We start from the raw sequence: 17,655 nt of genomic DNA on the forward strand, positions 1-17,655 counted from the left end.
ATTTGCAGAAGCTGCAATGTTATCCTATGGGAGGAAGAGCAAGTGCAGCATTCAGGTACAGTACTGCTACTTACAGGACCAGTCTCAAGGAGTTAAGGTGAGTGGTGGGCAAGGTCCAAAGCAACACAAGCAGAACACCACCAGTGGCACTAGGGCGGCCGGGCAAATAAGGAAGAGAGGTACCCCCTAGTTGCTTTTAGGTCTAAGAGGAGGGGGAAACAACAATAATAGAGAAAGAAACCTCTGTAATGACCTATATTGCTTTATACTATGGCCTCTTAGGGCTTATTTCTAGCAACCAACCCGGTGACAATAACATGCAATGACATAAGTTTAAAAAGACATGTTTTTATTATTACATTTTTTTGTAGAAAAATATATTTTATACTTTTTTATATTATAGCTCTCAGTTATCAATCTGAAGAGTTAATCATTACCATACACACATATGACAATTAAACAAATGGACTGACAATTACCAAAATACCTCCAACATATTAATGTACACCACTGCTGTATTACTCAAGGGCATTAAATATCATCACTTGAACAATCAACAAGTATTTAGGCAAAGTGTTAAATTCACATTGTTACAGGTTATATCAAAGTCTTCATCTGTGGCTGTGTTGGGGGCAAACTGGTCAGCGTTTTAACTCTAAAATCAGAAAGCATAAAAAATTACTGCAGAAGACTGCAGAAAAAACACACAGATAACCCAACATTCAACATCTACACTTCACTCACTCGTCCAACTATCCCATTCATACTCGCACTTCTTCCTCAGATCCCGATACGAAAAGAAGAAAGAAGATCAAGATGACGGAGACCCGCCGTGCAGCTGCTAACAACAGGACGACACCAACTGACTTGGCCCCAGCCTTACCGTCCTGTCGACCCTGGAACCTGCTCATGCTAAATCCCGGCGACTCGTGCGGACAGCAACCTTGGACAACCCAGAGGACCTGCCTGCCTTGACTCTCTAACAGACTGGGACTCCCCTGAGCAGAGCCTCTGCTCCAACAGCTACACCCCTGGTGCCAGCCAGGAACCGCAAATCCAGCCCCCTCTGCACCCGCCAAGCCTGGCCTGTGCCCGAGTGATCCAAGACCACGAGGACGTCCCCCCGGCGACTGGGACCTGAAGTCCAGTGCCCAAAGACCCTCCTCGACGACGCCTGCAGCCTCAGAACCCGGGCCCCCACCAACCGCGACCAGCCGAGGGTAAGATTTTCCGACACCCCTGCACCCAGGGCCCCCTGGCCCTCCTTTGGGGTACTCGCCTCTTCTCCAAGATACCAACTTACCTCTCAAAGTGGTGGTGGCACCTGAAGAATCTCCGTCCCCGAGCCTGCAGCCTTTGTTCCCTTTTTACCTTTTCCATTGAATAACATTGGGTGCCCGACGGCTCAAAATCACCCTGCACCCAGCCGCCCGAGTGCCGCTGGAAGTGCAACCACTCCTCTACTCCCCCACTTTCCCTGAGTAAGTGACCAGGAGCCCAGCTCCCACAACCGCTTGGCCTGCTTGCTTGCAGCCACCAACCGAAGGCCCCCTCCCCTCCTTTGGAGTGCATTGGGACTACTCTCTCTGCCCCTGTGCCGCTGGGGGTATACCTACTGTACCTTTCCGACCCTGGGCGACCCCTGAGTCCATGCCCACTCTTTAACTTCACCAGTCGAGTACTCACCTGGAAACCGATAACTCACTTTCCTGCCATAGGATAACATCGACTGGTTTGACTCGAAAAATCGAAGTGTGAAGTTTTGAAACTCTAAAATATTCCTCTAAAATCCGCCAAGTAACGAAATCAGAGTTACTCATCTGGAATCAGGACAGGAGTCTGTACTGTACCTTTCAGCCCAGTACTGAACCACAAAAGTGATTTAACCTATACTTACTGATAACCTGATTTTTTTCCCATGGGAAACTATTGACTATTTCTCTCTGAAATTTCTTCTGTCTACTTTTGAAAATTGCAAATATTCTTTAAAAATCATACCAAATACTGAAACATAAATACTTACCTGCCTTAGGTATAGACCCCAGTACTGAAGCTAGGAGTCCAGTCCTGGTTTACTAAAGTAACGAGAACCTACTTTACCTGTGACTTGAATTTCCATCCATAGGTTAACATTGCTAGTTTTTCACTGAAAAGTTTCTAAGTGTCAACTTTTAAAATACCTTTTTATTCCTTAAAAATCATTGCATTAGCTAAAACGTTTTTACCAAACTGTTTTCAGCTTAGATCCCAGGACTGAATCCAGGATCCAGTCCCCGAGTTACCAAAGTAATCTATAAAGTAATCAGCTGCATTTATGTAGAAAAGCCCATTGAGCTCAATGTTAGATTGTGTTTAGAATTGTGTTGCCTACTGCAACTACTGTACTTATTGTGTTTATAAAGTTTATTACATCTATGCAAAGTAATTACCTGCAAGTACTCATATTGAGAAAAGTACCTTTTTATAACTGTTGGTTCTAAAAATAAAACAGCTATATCTTTTGATGTAAATTGGCTTAGAGTTCAGATCTTGAGTGTGTGAAACCTTTTGCTGACTGAGTGTGTACAACAATTGCTTTACACTGCCCTCTGGTACTGCCTTACTGCTCGACCATGCTACCACTTTTGAGAGTAAGGTCAGACCTGACTTTAACTCTGTTATACCTCTGAGGTTTGGAGACTCTATACACACTGTATCTTACTTTGGTCCAGTATATATAGAACCACTTTCTCACAACGCTCTCCACTGAGTCTTTATTCTGTACCAAAAAATCACGCTTCTCTTCTCTCAGTTCCTCCTGAAATACCGAGTCCAATAGATTAGGAGCATGTAGTCTCCAACTATTGCGTGGGGGGCCATAGTCCGCTGAGGACAGCGTAAGTTTGACTGGGGCATGGTCTGAATAAGTGAGAGCTAGGTGTTGCGTCTGACATATAGACGGGCCCAGCCCTCGAGACAGAAACATATAAGCCAGGCGCCCCCATGATGCTACCTGCGCAGTGTAGTGCGTTCCCTCTAGCTTGTGTGGGTGCGTATGCCTCCACACATCTATCAGTTGATAAGTAGTAAGAGTGTCATGCCGTATGGCACGTGCCTTAGTGTAGTGATGGGGGCCAGGGTGGGACCTTTCAATTTGCGGGTTGCATGCAATATTCAAATCCCCCCAACCCCAGATTATGTGGTTTGACCCTATTTCAAACATTTTAGCCCACAGTGCAGTGAAAAAATCCGGGGCATCCATGTTCGGTCCATAGCAGCAGGCCAAGGTGACCGAGTCGGCACCCAGTCGGCCCCAGGCTAGGCAATACCTTCCCTGCGCATCCCAGGAAGCACCTGCTAATTGAAAATGTGTCCGCTTCTTTATAAGTATGGCCGTACCCCTCGCATAGGAGGAATAAGAGGAAAAAATTCTGTGGTCTGCCCACTTACTTGCAAAGGTGTTAACACTCTGGGGGCTAAAATGAGTCTCTTGTAACATGGCTATGTGCACTTGATGCCTGTCTAAGTAAGCTAGGATGTGTTGCTTTTTGCGCGAATCCCCCAGCCCTCTGATGTTCCACGTAATAATATTCAGTTTCTCCGGAGCCGTGTCATCCATGGCCTTGTATGGCTGACAATGAAGGGGCCCACACCCTCACGGTGTAGCCCAGCTCACGAGTGCGCATCCAGCGTCCCGCCCTCTTCCGCGCCAGCAGTGCAACGTTAGATTCACAAGTTATCCACAGTAAACTACGAACCAAAAACCACCTACTCTGTAAGAGACCTGTGTTAATTAAAACACTTCCCCTTTCCCTCCCCCCACCCACTGAAGCAGCCCAAACTTGCCACAAATAATCACCCACCCTCCCTCTCCAAGCCGTCAACGATGGGGCACAGACACAGCCTCAGCTCCTTGCGCTGCATCCCCGCCAATATCAACTGGGCTCACCTTGGGATGCAGGGCCCAGTCCCCGGGTCACTCTGCTACTGAGGAGCCCACAATACCCGCCGCCACCGGGGGTTGAGGTGGGGGGCGGGGGTGCGCAAGGTAAGATCTCGTTCTGGGGGTGCAAGCTTCTAGGGCAGCAGAAGCGGCCCGGCCACTCCAGCAGGCCACGAGCACCCAGGTCCGCACTCGGGCAGCAGATGCGGCCAGCGGTCAGATCAGCACGGAGCCCTTAAGTCCCCGGGCAATACAGATATTGTAGCTGCTCCGGTGCTCCCCAAGCGCCGATGCCAGGTTCAGAGTGAGCGTGGCGGCTAGCTCCCAGCCCCCACAGCTCTCAGAGCATCCGAGCCGCAGGCCAGACCGCGCCGCTCGCCTTCCTCCTCCCACGTCTGCGCGTCCTCCTTGGCACCTCACAGGCAGTGAGCAGGTAGTGCCCACTCCCCTCCCCCACAACTCCTCCGCTACTAACCGCGGGAGCTGGGCCGCCTCCTTCGGTTCTTTCACTGGGTCTACGTCACTGGGTTCAGTCGCCACATGTCAAGCAGCGGTCTTGCATGCTACACCTACACCTCTTCGCCCCTCATTTCAGCCGAGTCTTCACAGCGATATAGCGAGACCCCTCATTTCAGCCGAGTCTTCACAGCGATATAGCGAGAGCAGTAGTGACTCAAAATTGTTGATTTTTACAACGAGTGTCCAGCATAGCCATCTCCACATCAGGCCATCAAATTTAAATGTCAGCGGGACCTCTGAGAAGGATAAATGTAGGATATTCACGCTGGGCTGCAGGATCCTCACAGCAGTGCGGCCATCTTGCGTGTGCGCCACCTAGCGCCCCCCAGCAATGGCAGCCTTGCATGTGCTTGGTGAGGGGTCCCTTAGGGTGGCACAATTTGTGCTGCTGCCCTGAGGGACCCTCTAAAGCACCTGACGCCCTAGATACCAGGGGTGCAATTTTCTAGGGACTTACAGACAGTGCTAAAGGTGTTACCAATTGGGGAAACAATAGTATAGTTTTGGGAAAGAGCTCTGAGCCTAGGCCCTAGTTAGTAGGAATCCAGTACACTTCCAGTTGAAATCACATCCGTTACAAGGCAAAAAGTGGGGGTGACCATGTCCAAAATGGCTACTTTACTACCTCATGGGACTGTTCTTCACGCCATAAGGTGAGTATAGGGCAATGTCCAAGGCCACACCAGCAGGTCACCTCGGGAGGCTCTGGGGCATCCAGGCTCAGAGCTGTGTCTCAACGCAGTGTTCCATTCACTTCAATGGGAGACCGGTTCGATTACAAAGAGGCTGCCAGCAGGGACTGGAAGACCAGTCCGCGGGAACTTAGTGAGTGGCTCGACCCTTTAGATCCTCGGACACATGGGGACATCTCTGGTCCACTTCTCGGGCTGTTTAGCTCGGGTACCGGGGTCTCTTTTGGCATCAGATCCGGTGCTTGAGTCTCTCGCAGTTGAAGGGGGCCTGTAGAAAGCGGCTGCAGGCTGTGACTTCTGGGCAAACCCAAAGATGGGGAGAGGGGTTGGCCTAACGGCTAAGGCGCTCGACCTCGGACCTGGGGATCTGGGTTCGAGTCTCGGTAACGACGCCAAAAACCCCCTGTGATTCTGGGCAAATCACTTCATCTCCCCGTGCCTGAAATGAAAGTGTGTCCTCATGTAACATAACTGGTGCTATGTAAAGCGCTCTGATAACTGATTCGGTTCGGTTCTAGCTCGCGCTATATAAAACTCTGCAAAAAAAAAAAGATGGGTTCAACTTTTGTAGGTTTGGGGACCCAGTTGGCACGTCACCTCCCTTGGACTTGGGCTCTGGAGCACAGGTGCTTTGAGGCGTCAGTGGTTGCAGATTGTAGGAAACTGGGCTTTTGTTGCAGTTACCCTCTACCTTTTGCCCCTATTTTTAGCTATTAGATGCCAATTTTCAACTCTGACAGTGCACTGTGGCCTGATAGCCAGACCTCCATGCCAGTGCTCCTTTCCTAAAACAAGGTATGATCTAATTGTGCTATAATTGATTAAGGACTTTAGCACCCCTGTAGGTCCCTAGTAAATGTTACTCGGGGTACCTAGGGCAGGGGCACTAAAGAGGGTCTCTGAGGGCTGCAGGATATTTGACAAGCAGCCTAAAAGGAAAAAAAAAACAGAAGGCCTAATATCAGGGCCAAGTCTGTGTAACAATTCCAGCAAAACACACACACACACACACAGTGAACAAAGGGCCGTCCAGCAGCCAACAATGCCAAGTCCCAGCGAGGAGGACTCAATGGCCAGAAAACACACTCTACAGTAAGAGCGACCGTCCCAGGAAGGTCCAGAACCAGCTCAACTCAGCAGTCACTGAGGAGGGGAAGGAGGAGGATAAGGCGGAGGAGGAGGACGAAGCCCTGCCAAGAACCTTTGGACGGCTGAGTCAGCCGGGGCATGGAACAGGCTGCCATCAAACAGAAGATTAATGAGTCGCTCCCGAATATTCTCGGGGAGCACTCGGTCCCGAAGCCAAGCATGGCGACAGAGAGCGACTGAGGAAGCCATGGCCCAGCCCAGCACCTCTGAGATGTTCAGAACGGAGCGGAAAATAAACGCCGCTAGCCCCCGGCCATCCAACGCATGATGACGTAAGTCCACCTGAACAGTCTCCTGGGAAGCTGCGGATCCCAGAGACTCAGCTGAGTCCCACAAACAGGAGGCGGCCCTAGTCAGTACACACAAGGTGTTACGGGCCCGCAGGGCAGCGCTGGTCGAGGGGAACATGTTGCACCCTCAAGAGTCCAGCCAGCGGGCCTCCCGGGACGGCGGAGTGAACAGTGGCGGCAGGGAGGGAAAAGCAGTCTGCAAAAGTGGACTTGCGGCAGAGGGGTGGAGGGAAAGACACGCCAGGTCACGCGGCGTCGGAAGGTGCCGGTGCAGAAGATGCTGAGGCACCGGATACCCTGAAGCAGGACGCCTCCAAGCCCCCGTCAGGGAAGAAAGGAGCGAACCCTCAAAGGGAAGCAAAATTTCCCTCCCACCAGAGCCCTGGTGGGGAACCTCCAAGAGATGGTCCTCCGGAATGTGAGCAATCGGGTCACCCATGTGCAGAATGCCCCCAGCCGTGGACACTGCGAGAGCGAAGGCCGCACCCGCCTCCCGCCTCCGTAGGACCCCGCGGTGGAGAAAGCAGCTCCTCCATGGGTGACGGTTGCAAACTAAGGCGGCCGTCACCGAAGCCAAGCGGAACAGGCAAAGGCCAGACCTGGAAGTCAGAAGGAACCGAAGAATGGGGGACCTGCCGCTCCTCCGAAGAACACCTCTGCCTCAGAAATAGCGGGGAGATGCCCTTCGACAACGCCGGTGAAAAAGACACCACACGGCGGCCAGTCTCCGGGGAGGACGACACCAATATACAGCTGGCCTCCGGAGAAGAAGGACCGTCCAAAGACGAATCCGTGGCACGACCCCTGCGCGGAGCCTTAGAGTCCGCCGCCTGAGGCAGGACTTCGACACCATCCGACGTCGCCGGACAGTGCTCCTCCAAGTCACACCGCGCCGGGGACCGGAGTAGAGCCGGAGCCGAACTGGCCAAGGGTCGGCACCGGAACGACGCCAACTCGACCTCCGCCAAAGCAGCCGCCTGCGTGGAGGAACGAGAAGGACCGGGGGAGTGACACAAAGCCCTCCGCCAGCCTCGGCCCAGAATGTGGTGGAGGTGGCCCAGCAACCCATGTGGCGGCGCCAGGGACGATTCAACCTCCGACTCGCCCTCCGATGAGGCAGCCACCTGCGAGGCGGGACGAGAGGGGCCCGGAGATGGACAAGAGGTCACCACCCAGCCTCGACCCGGAGCGGGGCCCCTGTGGCGCTGCCCGGTACTGCAGCTGCTGGCGCCGTAGCGGCGTCACCTCGGCCTTAGACAGGGCCACCTTGTCAAAGTACCGAGTGGGGCTCGGGGATGCGACCCGAGCCCCCGGGACCTCCCGCGACACCACAGGGACTTCCGCTGGAGTTTGCGGCAAGGCAGAGGCGCCGTGTTCTGAAGGAGGGACCACCGAGGGGTTGCACCCCAACAGTGCCTCATGCTCCAAGCCTGGATCCGAGCCAGTCGGCGCCGGGGGCAGGAGCCACCGGCCGCACCGCGGAGGGCCCCGCGCAAGGCAAGGGATATGCTGACACGCCGGGAGGGAAAGGCGGAGGAGACGCCAGCGAGGCCTGCAAAGCCGCCTCGTATGTCTCCATCTGGACTCTTGACGCCCAATGAATGAACAAATGAATGACACATTTATAAAGCGCATTTATAAAGCTACCAAAGGCCTCCCAGCGCTGAAGACAATTCCTAAAACTGCATGAATAGAGGGGGTCAATAAAACAAGATGCTTGCGGAAGAGAAGATGATTAACTTCAAGACGAATAACTTCGGGGAGCTGATTCCAGCTTTTTGCCGTGATGACTGAAAGAAGATGGCCCCGCTCCGTGCTCGATTGAATTTAGGGACAATGGCAAGATGTCTCACCTCAGAGCGGAGGGATATTCTAGGGATATACGGAGAGATGATAGATTGAAGAATCGGAGGAGTACTAGCTGCTAGTGATTTATGGGCAGTACACAAGGCCTTGAACTGAATTCTTTTAGCAACTGACAGCCAGTGAAGTGCCTTAATGTGTGGTTTAGTGGATTCCCTGTTGTGCGCCTGCATAAGAAGTCGTCACAGTGCATCACAGTGGATAGGACTACACACGGGCCGCATCACCCGCGGAGAGCCCACGCCTCTGGCAGGCCGGACACCAGCCCCTGGGACCAAACTGCAACACTTACCCACCGGGGAGCGATGCTCACGTGACATCAGACAAGGGCGAGGACGACATCACGGCCGTATCTGAAGCCATCCGCCGAAGCTGACCGAGGGGAGGATGCCGACCTGGAGAGACGCGTCCAGAGTAGTTTTATCCGGCGCTCCCGCCGTGACTACGGCTTCAACTGTTGGCATGCCTCACAATCAGGGGTGCCGTGATCCTCCCTTAAACCCCACATACAATGAGGTGAGGGTCTGTCGCAGACATAAGACACCCACATGACGTCCAAGTCTTGAAGCCCGAAGGCATTCCTACACTGTTCCATCAAAAGAAGACACAATGGGAAGAAAAAAGGGGCCCAAACAGGCCCATAGCAAGGACCGGATCCGCGTTGAACGCGGAAAAGAAAAAAACTTACGTAAGTGCGCCGGGGCGGGGCTTATGTGACCTCGCTGTATGCGGACGACGCCTGGGCGGAGTCGTGTGATGCTGTCCCGGCCCCGGCACTCAGGGATGCAGAGTCAAAAAGTTTCCGGAAACAGTCTCACCCCTGGCGATAATTCAACGTGAAGGAATCTGCGTCTAGAATCGTCTCTACCAGATACATCGTTACCGAAGGTAAGTAACTCGTACGTCACTGCATCTAATATGTTCGAGGCATGTGGGCTGCTGAATTCATATCTATAGCATAGATCGCCGCCTAGTGTTGGGTCCGGATGATTGCACCTTGTTGTCCTGGAAGAGTCTTCGAAGTATCACGAGATAGGTGGCTCCTCCCCTGGACTACAGTGCGCATGGGCATCGACTCCATCCTTAGATAGTTTTTTTCCGCCATTGGGTTCGGATGTGGTTTCGTTAACTCCGGTTCGGAATCGACAATAACTTAGTTTTTCAAGGCCAAAAGGCCTTCTTTGACCCGTCGGTATTGTTCGCGTTCGGTGCCTCCCTTCCATCCAACTTTCAAGTCGGATTTCCCGTGAGTCGTGAGACTTCGAGGATCGAGGCCCAGTCGACGCAGCAAGACTTCGACGGCATGGAACGGAGTCCGTTCAAGAAATGTCCCGTGTGTGGTTCCAAATACCCACACATCGACGTCCACCCGGTCTGCAACAAATGACTGTCGCTGGACCACGACGAGGCCAACTGCATGGCCTGTTCCAGGTTTAGATCGAAGAAAACCATCAAGCTTCGGCGCGCCTAGAGGCCCGGCGATCGGCTCCGGCACCGGTGGACATCTTCGTCAATTAAGAAGCGGACGAGCAACAGGTCCATCTTCAAGTTTCGCCTCCTTCGGTGGTCGTTGAGCCCGACTACGAAGCGGACGCAGAGGGCCAAGACGTGGAGGAAATCGTCGAGGAGGTAGGAGACGACGATGAGGCCTACGGGGCCATGGAAGATAGCTCAGAGGAAGAGCTATACCCCGTTCGTACTTTTACTAAGGCTCGGGTCGAAGGATCGCCACATGGCCTTACCCTAGACCCTACACCAATATCCACGGCCCCGCCTTCCGGCCCGGCCACAGACACTTCAGCGGAGCCGCCATTACCTAAATCGAAACCGAAACTGTCGGTATCGACTACAACTAAGATGGCCGTCGCACCATCGAAACCGAAACCGACTGCTCCCCCATCGACGCCGTCGTCTTCGGTGGCCTCGAAGCCTAAGAAAGGTGTCGCAACCTCTGCGGTGGCGAAGGTGGGCGAGGACCCTGGCTCGCGAACGGCCGCTGAATCGGTGCCGAGAGCGACCACCGATCCAAAGCCGAAGAAAACGGGTGAGGCCGTTCACCCTGAGGCCGTCGTGCCGAAATCTTCAAGGCCTGTCGACACCACGGCTGCCAAGGCCGCGAAGCCATGGTCTAGCACTACGGCACCAAAGGTCAAAGTTGTCGGGACGAAGTCGTCGGCATCCGCGTCCACTGCTGTGGTCGGGGATCGCAGTGCACCTCCGTCGGATACGCAGAAGGTGTCGGCGCCCGAGTCTTCCTCTGGAGGGGGACTGAAGACATCGGTCGGGTCTACGAAGCCCTCCGCTTCCTTCACCAAGCAGGTCTCCGACTCCCTAAAACGTATTAAGGACAGAGCTTCCGCATCGGAACCGAAGATCCCTTCCGCCGCGACCAAGGCTGTCCCTACGCCACAGGCTTCAAAACAGATCCTTTTCACGCTACCACCTAAGGTGGCGCCAAAGGCCTTTGCACCGCGATCGGTGCCCAAGGACCCGGAGAGGTCGAAGTCGACTCCCCCGGCTGGGGGTGTAACGCGTCCGCAACACTCTTTGTCGGAGCAGTACATCGACGCCGATACCGGGAAGCTGACGCTTCTGAAGAGGAAGATTACGGCGTCACAGCCTTTGGAGGCCTTCAAGATTCCCCTGAAACGCAAAAGGCCTGAAGAGGATACTCCTGTGATGGTCGAACCCAGCATTCAGCACCCTGCACGGGGGGCAACGCCATCACCCACCTATTCAGATGGAGACGATGGGGAGCAGCAGGATGAGGAGTATAATTTCCCAGCCCACACTGAGCCTGATGAGCAACAGGACTCGTGGGTGGACACAGGTGATCAGGGGGATCAGCAGGCAACCCTTGACCCTCAGGTGTTCAACGTCAAGACGTCTCCCACCGAGGATTCCACAGCATTTCATGCTTTGATAGAAAGGGCAGCTAAGAACCATGATGTGGATATGCATGCTGACCCTGTGGAAGCTGATTTCCTTTTTGACACTTTCTCCACTGCGGAAAAAACTGTGAAAACTCTTCCCATGCTAAAGGGGGTCCTAAGGCATGCTGCGGACATTTTTAAGGAACCCACGAGAGCTAGGGTTGTTAACCCTCGGATGGAAAAAAAATACAGGCCGGCTCCTGGCGATCAAACGTATATAAGGGGCCAACTGCCGCTGGACTCTTTGGTGGTCTCTAATGCTCGCAAACGAGCTAACTCTCAAACCACGGGTGAAGCTCCTCCCCCGGACAAAGAGTCAAAAGTGCTAGAAGCGTCAGGGAAGAGGGTAGCAGCACAGGCGGCCAACATCTGGCGCATTTCAAACACACAGGCGCTGTTGGCCAGATACGGCAGGGCACATTATGACACCCTAGAGACCCTGTTGCAACACCTGCCAGACCAATACAAAGAAGGGGCTGAGATGCTTATACAAGAGGGCAAACTCATTTCCAATGCTGCTATCAAGTGCGCCCTTGACGTTGCTGATACAGCGGCTAGGGCAATCAATACTAGCGTGATGCTCAGGAGACAGGCGTGGCTCCGAATTTCCGGGTTCAAGCCCGAAATACAAACAACCATCCTCAACCAACCAGTCAACCCTGACAGGCTGTTTGGTCCTGAAGTCGACACCACACTGGAAAAAATTAAAAAAGATACTGAGACTGCCAAGTCCATGGGGGCTCTACAGTCACAGCAGTTTCGTGGGAACACTTTTCGTCGCTCAGGCAATCGGGGTGTTACCAGAGGCCAAATGTCACAGCAGTCGCAGTTCAACAAAAGTGGGGCGCAGTCATCCTACCCCAAACAGAGCAGAGGTGGATACCGGGGCAACAGCTCAAAGGGCAGAGGCAGAGGCAACAACAGTTCCCGTTCCTCTGCCACCACAAGCAGTGACTCCCTGTCACTGCCCCCCGACCACCCAACACCTGTCGGGGGGAGACTCCAGCGGTTCCTGTCAGCGTGGCACTCCATCACCACGGACAGGTGGGTCAAGCAACTTATCCAGTTCGGCTATTGTTTAGAGCTGACAGACACTCCACCCAACATGCCACCAAAGCAACGTCCTATGTCACAAGAGCATTTGCACTTATTGCAGCAGGAGGTTCTGGCCATGCTGCACAAGGGCGCGATAGAGCTCGTGCCGGTGGAGGAAGAAGGCACAGGGGTATATTCCCTGTACTTCTTAATCCCAAAAAATGACGGCACACTCCGGCCAATTCTGGACCTGCGGCCCCTAAACCAGTACATCCTCTCAGAACATTTCCACATGCTAACACTGCAACAGGTTCTTCCACTGCTCAACAAAGGAGACTTTCTGGCGACCTTGGACCTCAAGTATGCCTATTTTCACATCCCACTCCACCCCTCCCACAGGAAATACCTCAGGTTCACCATTCAAAACAAGCATTACCAATTCAAAGTCCTTCCTTTCGGGGTGACCACAGCCCCCAGAGTATTTACCAAATGTCTGGCGACAGTGGCGGCGCACCTCAGGAGACAGAACATCCATGTCTACCCTTACCTGGACGACTGGCTTGTTCAGGCAAAGTCGGCCCAGCAGTGTGCGGACGACATGTCCCACATCATTCACCTTCTTCACAGTCTGGGGTTTTCACTCAACTATCCAAAGTCGCACCTTCAGCCAGCACATGTGCGGCAGTATTTAGGCGCGACAATAGACACGTTGGCGGCTACGGCTCAGCCGAACCCAGCGAGGATAAGCAACATGCAGTCGCTAATCCTACAGTTCAGACCACAACACTCACTGCCTGCAAGAGTGTTCATGCAGTTGATAGGCATGATGGCCTCCTGCATCTTCATTGTCCCACACGCAAGGCTCCATATGCGTCCGCTCCAAGAGTGCTTGGCACGTCAGTGGAATCAGGCTCACGGGCAGTTGAAAGACCTAGTGTTGGTGACCGGTCGGGCATACAGCTCTCTGCATTGGTGGAATCCACACAACCTTTGCAAGGGCCGACCGTTTCAAGAGCCTGTGCCACAGATTATCCTGACGACGGACGCATCTCTCCACGGGTGGGGAGCTCATGTGCTCCACTACACAGTGCAGGGACTGTGGACGAAGCAGCAACAGAAGATGCACATCAACTACCTATAACTGATGGCAATCTTCATGGCATTGAAGTCCTTCAAAGTACATCTGTGCAACAAAGTTGTGTTGATCCGGACGGACAACATGACAGCCATGTACTACATCCAAAAGCAGGGAGGTACACACTCTCCACAGTTGTCTCATCTGGCTCAGAGCATGTGGAAGTGGGCCATTCAGAGGAACATCTTCCTCATGGTGGAACACCTCCCGGGCAAAGACAATCAGAGAAGCCATTTTAAAAGCATGGGCGGGGCACTGGTGAAAACGAGTTCCCCAGCTAAATGAAGGCTTCACTACAATAGGGGTGCTTGGTATCAAACATCTCGTATTAATTAACCCACACTGAAGACAATATTGGCTGTATTAATAGATGCACACAGAAGGGACCTTAGAGGGGCCTGCTGAAAACCTACAAGCTTCCTAGGTGTTGACTGTCTGGTTCTTGCTGGCCTGCTGCCAGAGATGAGTTTATGACCCCCCCGTCCCCCAAGAGTGAGGGCTGCCTCTTTATACTGCAACCATTCTCCATAGAATAACAGTGGGCACCCAATACGGTTTTGCACCTCTGCACGCAGTCACCCTAGTGCCGCCGGTTGTGTTCTGCTGATGCTGCCTTGGACCTTCCCCACCACTCACCTTAACTCCTGGAGAAGAGTGCCGTAAGTCGCTGTACTATATGTGTATGCTGTGCTGACTTGTCCTCCAATAGGATGACATTGCAGCCTCCAGAAATTGCACTGTTAAAGTTTTGAACAAAAAATAATTCATAGTTAAAAACGTACTTACCTGAATGATTCTCTTTTGATACCTAAACATATATAAAGATACTTGCTATTTTTATAAATTGGTGTGGATCTCTCTCTTGAGTCGTTTGTCTCATTTATTGATCATCATGTGGATTTTCAGATGTCTTGCACTCCTCAATGATGAGCCTGTGGCTGCTCGACCACACTACTCCCTAGCAGAGCACCTTAGGATTGCCAAAGCAAGCACCTTGCCCACTCATAAAAGAACTCAGTCTCTCACCACTGATTTGTGGTCCGGGTGTTTAACTGCCTTTGAAGGCCTGCCTTTGCTGAAGTCATAACCCTATTGCTATCCTGGGGTCCCCTCATACCCACATGTGTACCTTCAGCAGCCCCAAACCAGCAGTTCAGTGGTGGGGGTCCCAGAGTACCATCCAGCTGATCCAGTCACAGGGCGCAGCCAACCTTATTTGCAGCTCCAGGGCTCCATGGTCCCGCCAGGTGTCCAGAATCAATCAAGTGTATGGAGGCCCAGGTGCTTCGTTCGCCATTTTGCATTATGCAGAAGCAGGCCACACAGGCCATCTGACTGCTGACCCTCTCTCCAGCAATCGTCCCGGGATCCTCACCTCACGCCAGTGTGCATCAGCTAGTGCAGCAGCGGACACCCAGCTGTTGTATTGGAGTCTCACCTCCCCCTACGTAGGGCAGGGCTCCAGAACCTCTGTCTTTGCAGCTGTGCATCCAGGGCTGCCATTGTGCCCTGCAGCATGCCCCTTCAGCCGTATTGTTTGCCCAGCAATGCTCATTCAATTTTCCCAAGGAGTAATGCAAGTCCCCTGTTACTCCGAGAGGCAGTGACTATGGTTCACTACCTAACTGGAAATTGAAAACATTGTAAAAAACAGGTGGCCGGTGGGAGATATAGTGAAGAGCATCTCACCACCCCGCTATCTTGGCCACGCCACGGATATTGTATTTTATTTCTATTTGTACTGCGCTTTTCTAACCATTTCAAGGCCCAGAATCCCATTTGTGGATTGTAAGGTGAAAAGCTAAATGGTTAGCATTATTTATTCAGGACTTCTTATCCAAATTTGCATCCGTTTCATGGGTACTCGTCTTGTACATGTTTGAAAGGGTTTTTATTGTTGTTTTACCTGTATGAAAACCGTTAAATCCAAAAGGTTTAAAATTCCGTTATAAGCATGGCGCATTGAACTTCTCTGCGTATAAGCATGGGCTGTCGCAGAGAGTGAGAGAGCAGATGCAACCGTGCATGCAGGTACTCTACATTTTTAGATTGCATTGTGTCAACCGTTTAAACTAATGAGCAGGGTAAATACTGTGTGGAATACACAACACAGAGACAGGGGCTAACCCACTGTAGACTCTTTCACAGTCCCCAACACAACACCCCAACACAGCACTATAAAAATGCTAAATAAAACTGATGGTGCCTAAACCCACTGGAAGCACTGTGCTCAGGAGTATTGCCTAGAATCCACCCAACAATGAAAGGACCAAGCCAGCTGGAGATATGATTGAATTATACAGAACACTTTCATAGCTTCTTATAGACTTGGTCAGTTGAGTAATATTTTAAGGAAAGCCAAATCTTTATAGCTTTTCATAAAGCTAGTTTCTTACAATGTACCTTTTTTTCGTATTTAGGGTGTTCCACTGTTAGCAAGTTTGAACAGAAAAGAAGCTTCCACTTTTTCTGGTTCTTCTGAAAGGCAGAACAATTCAGAATGGCAATACCCAAGTCTGGACTATTGAGAGAATGTGGCAGCACTGTAGATTGCCTGGTGGGTGATGCAGAGAGCTTTGAAAGTAATTGCTCTTGACACTGGTCACCAGCGTGGGACCTCAAGGGTAGCAGTGATACTGTTACTTTTCTATTCAGGGTGGGAACTTGTCAGAAAGCAGAATTCTGGATTTATTTTAGATCATTGATTTATACACTTTGTGAACCTGATATGGAACCCATTGGTGGATTCTAAGCATGAGAGCACTAGAGCTGCTGAGGCCTGAACCCTGAACCCTGGGGTGGAAACCCAGTTAGGGAAAGGTATGTTAATATGGTCTCATAGTGTTGAAAACAACTTTGGTCACTTAGTGTACTTCACTTTGGAGTCGGTTTGTAATCCATAATTGCACCTACATTACTAACTTAAGTCTATGTGGTATGGGGAGGTTCAGTCTCTAGGCCAGTCTGACGTGTGGTTACATGTTTTTTACAACCCACACGCAAGGATTCCTGTTTTTGAGTGGTTCAATTTCATGTGAATTTGTAAAAAATGCTGTTGAGTGACTCTTGGTATTGGCAGAGACCAGATGTATTGCGGTCTGAAGGCTTTTCCAATTTCTGGATAATCTTTATATCATTGTTGTTGCAGGAAAATTTGCTCATGTCGCTTTTGAGAAAGAATGGCTTGTTCTGGAACCATTCTTACTAAGGGCATCTCATACAGTCACACAACTGTCATATATCCACCTATTTCAGTGGTTGAAAATGTAATGTAAACTTTTATTCAGAACTACTAACATGGCCTCTATCTTTGCCTTAAAGTCTTGGGGATTAGCAAAGCTGCTGCTTCACAATGAATTTTCCTCAAGGCTGCTGTGACCTTTGCTACAATGTGCTGCACTGTGGTCAAACCATAAAAACGTACCCTGTCAGGGCACAATTTAATTTCCTGTTTTATAAACTCTCATTTTCTGCCACTCTTAGATGCTTGGAGTGTATGCCATCTGAGCAAGAAAGCCTGGAATACACAAAACAACTTATTCTGAGTTGTATGCTCAACATTTGTCAAAAACTATCCCCAGATGGAGGCAGGATCCCTGCAGGTAATGATCGAACGAACTGTGAGAATTCTTTGTGTTTTATATTTTCATGATTAGTGCAGTTGAATGTGGTTGAGAGGGCTCCATAAGCATTCATTGACTTTGAGACAATGAAGTTCACTACAATATTTGATTAATGAAGGACAAATAAAATATTTATGCACATTTATTTCATGATTGAAGATTGTGATCATTTAAAGGCATTCCTAAGCTTCAGAGCTAGCTAGGTAACAAATGCTCTATAATATGTTGCCTGTAAACTTGATAGTCTTGCAGCGTTTGACATTTGAAGTTCCTTAACTCTTGAAGTAATTTCCTTCTTTTAAATGTGACTGGTTTGTTGTTGGCTGTGAAATGGAAAGCTGACTCAGATAATTAGCTATTTTTGCAGATCGCAGGTTTTGCGCTTCATCCTCCTGAAAAATACACTGATATGTCCCAAGACCTTATTCTTTCAAACATCTGGGATATCTTTTTATTTTAGGCAAGAGAATGAGAACATCTTCCATAGCATCAGG

General features: G+C 51.1%; 1 protein-coding gene across 1 annotated transcript in view; it reads left to right on the forward strand.

The window, feature by feature from the left end:
* HEATR1 (HEAT repeat containing 1) overlaps window positions 1–17,655 on the forward strand; it is a 412,033-nt gene that overhangs the window by 293,052 nt on the left and 101,326 nt on the right. The window contains exon 27 of the mRNA XM_078648603.1: window positions 17,022–17,140. Within this exon, the coding sequence (XP_078504729.1) occupies window positions 17,022–17,140 (119 nt within the window). The remainder of the gene's footprint in view (window positions 1–17,021; window positions 17,141–17,655) is intronic.

This window comes from Lissotriton helveticus, chromosome 6 (assembly GCF_964261635.1).
Source record: "Lissotriton helveticus chromosome 6, aLisHel1.1, whole genome shotgun sequence".
In the NCBI taxonomy this organism is placed as follows: domain Eukaryota; kingdom Metazoa; phylum Chordata; class Amphibia; order Caudata; family Salamandridae; genus Lissotriton; species Lissotriton helveticus.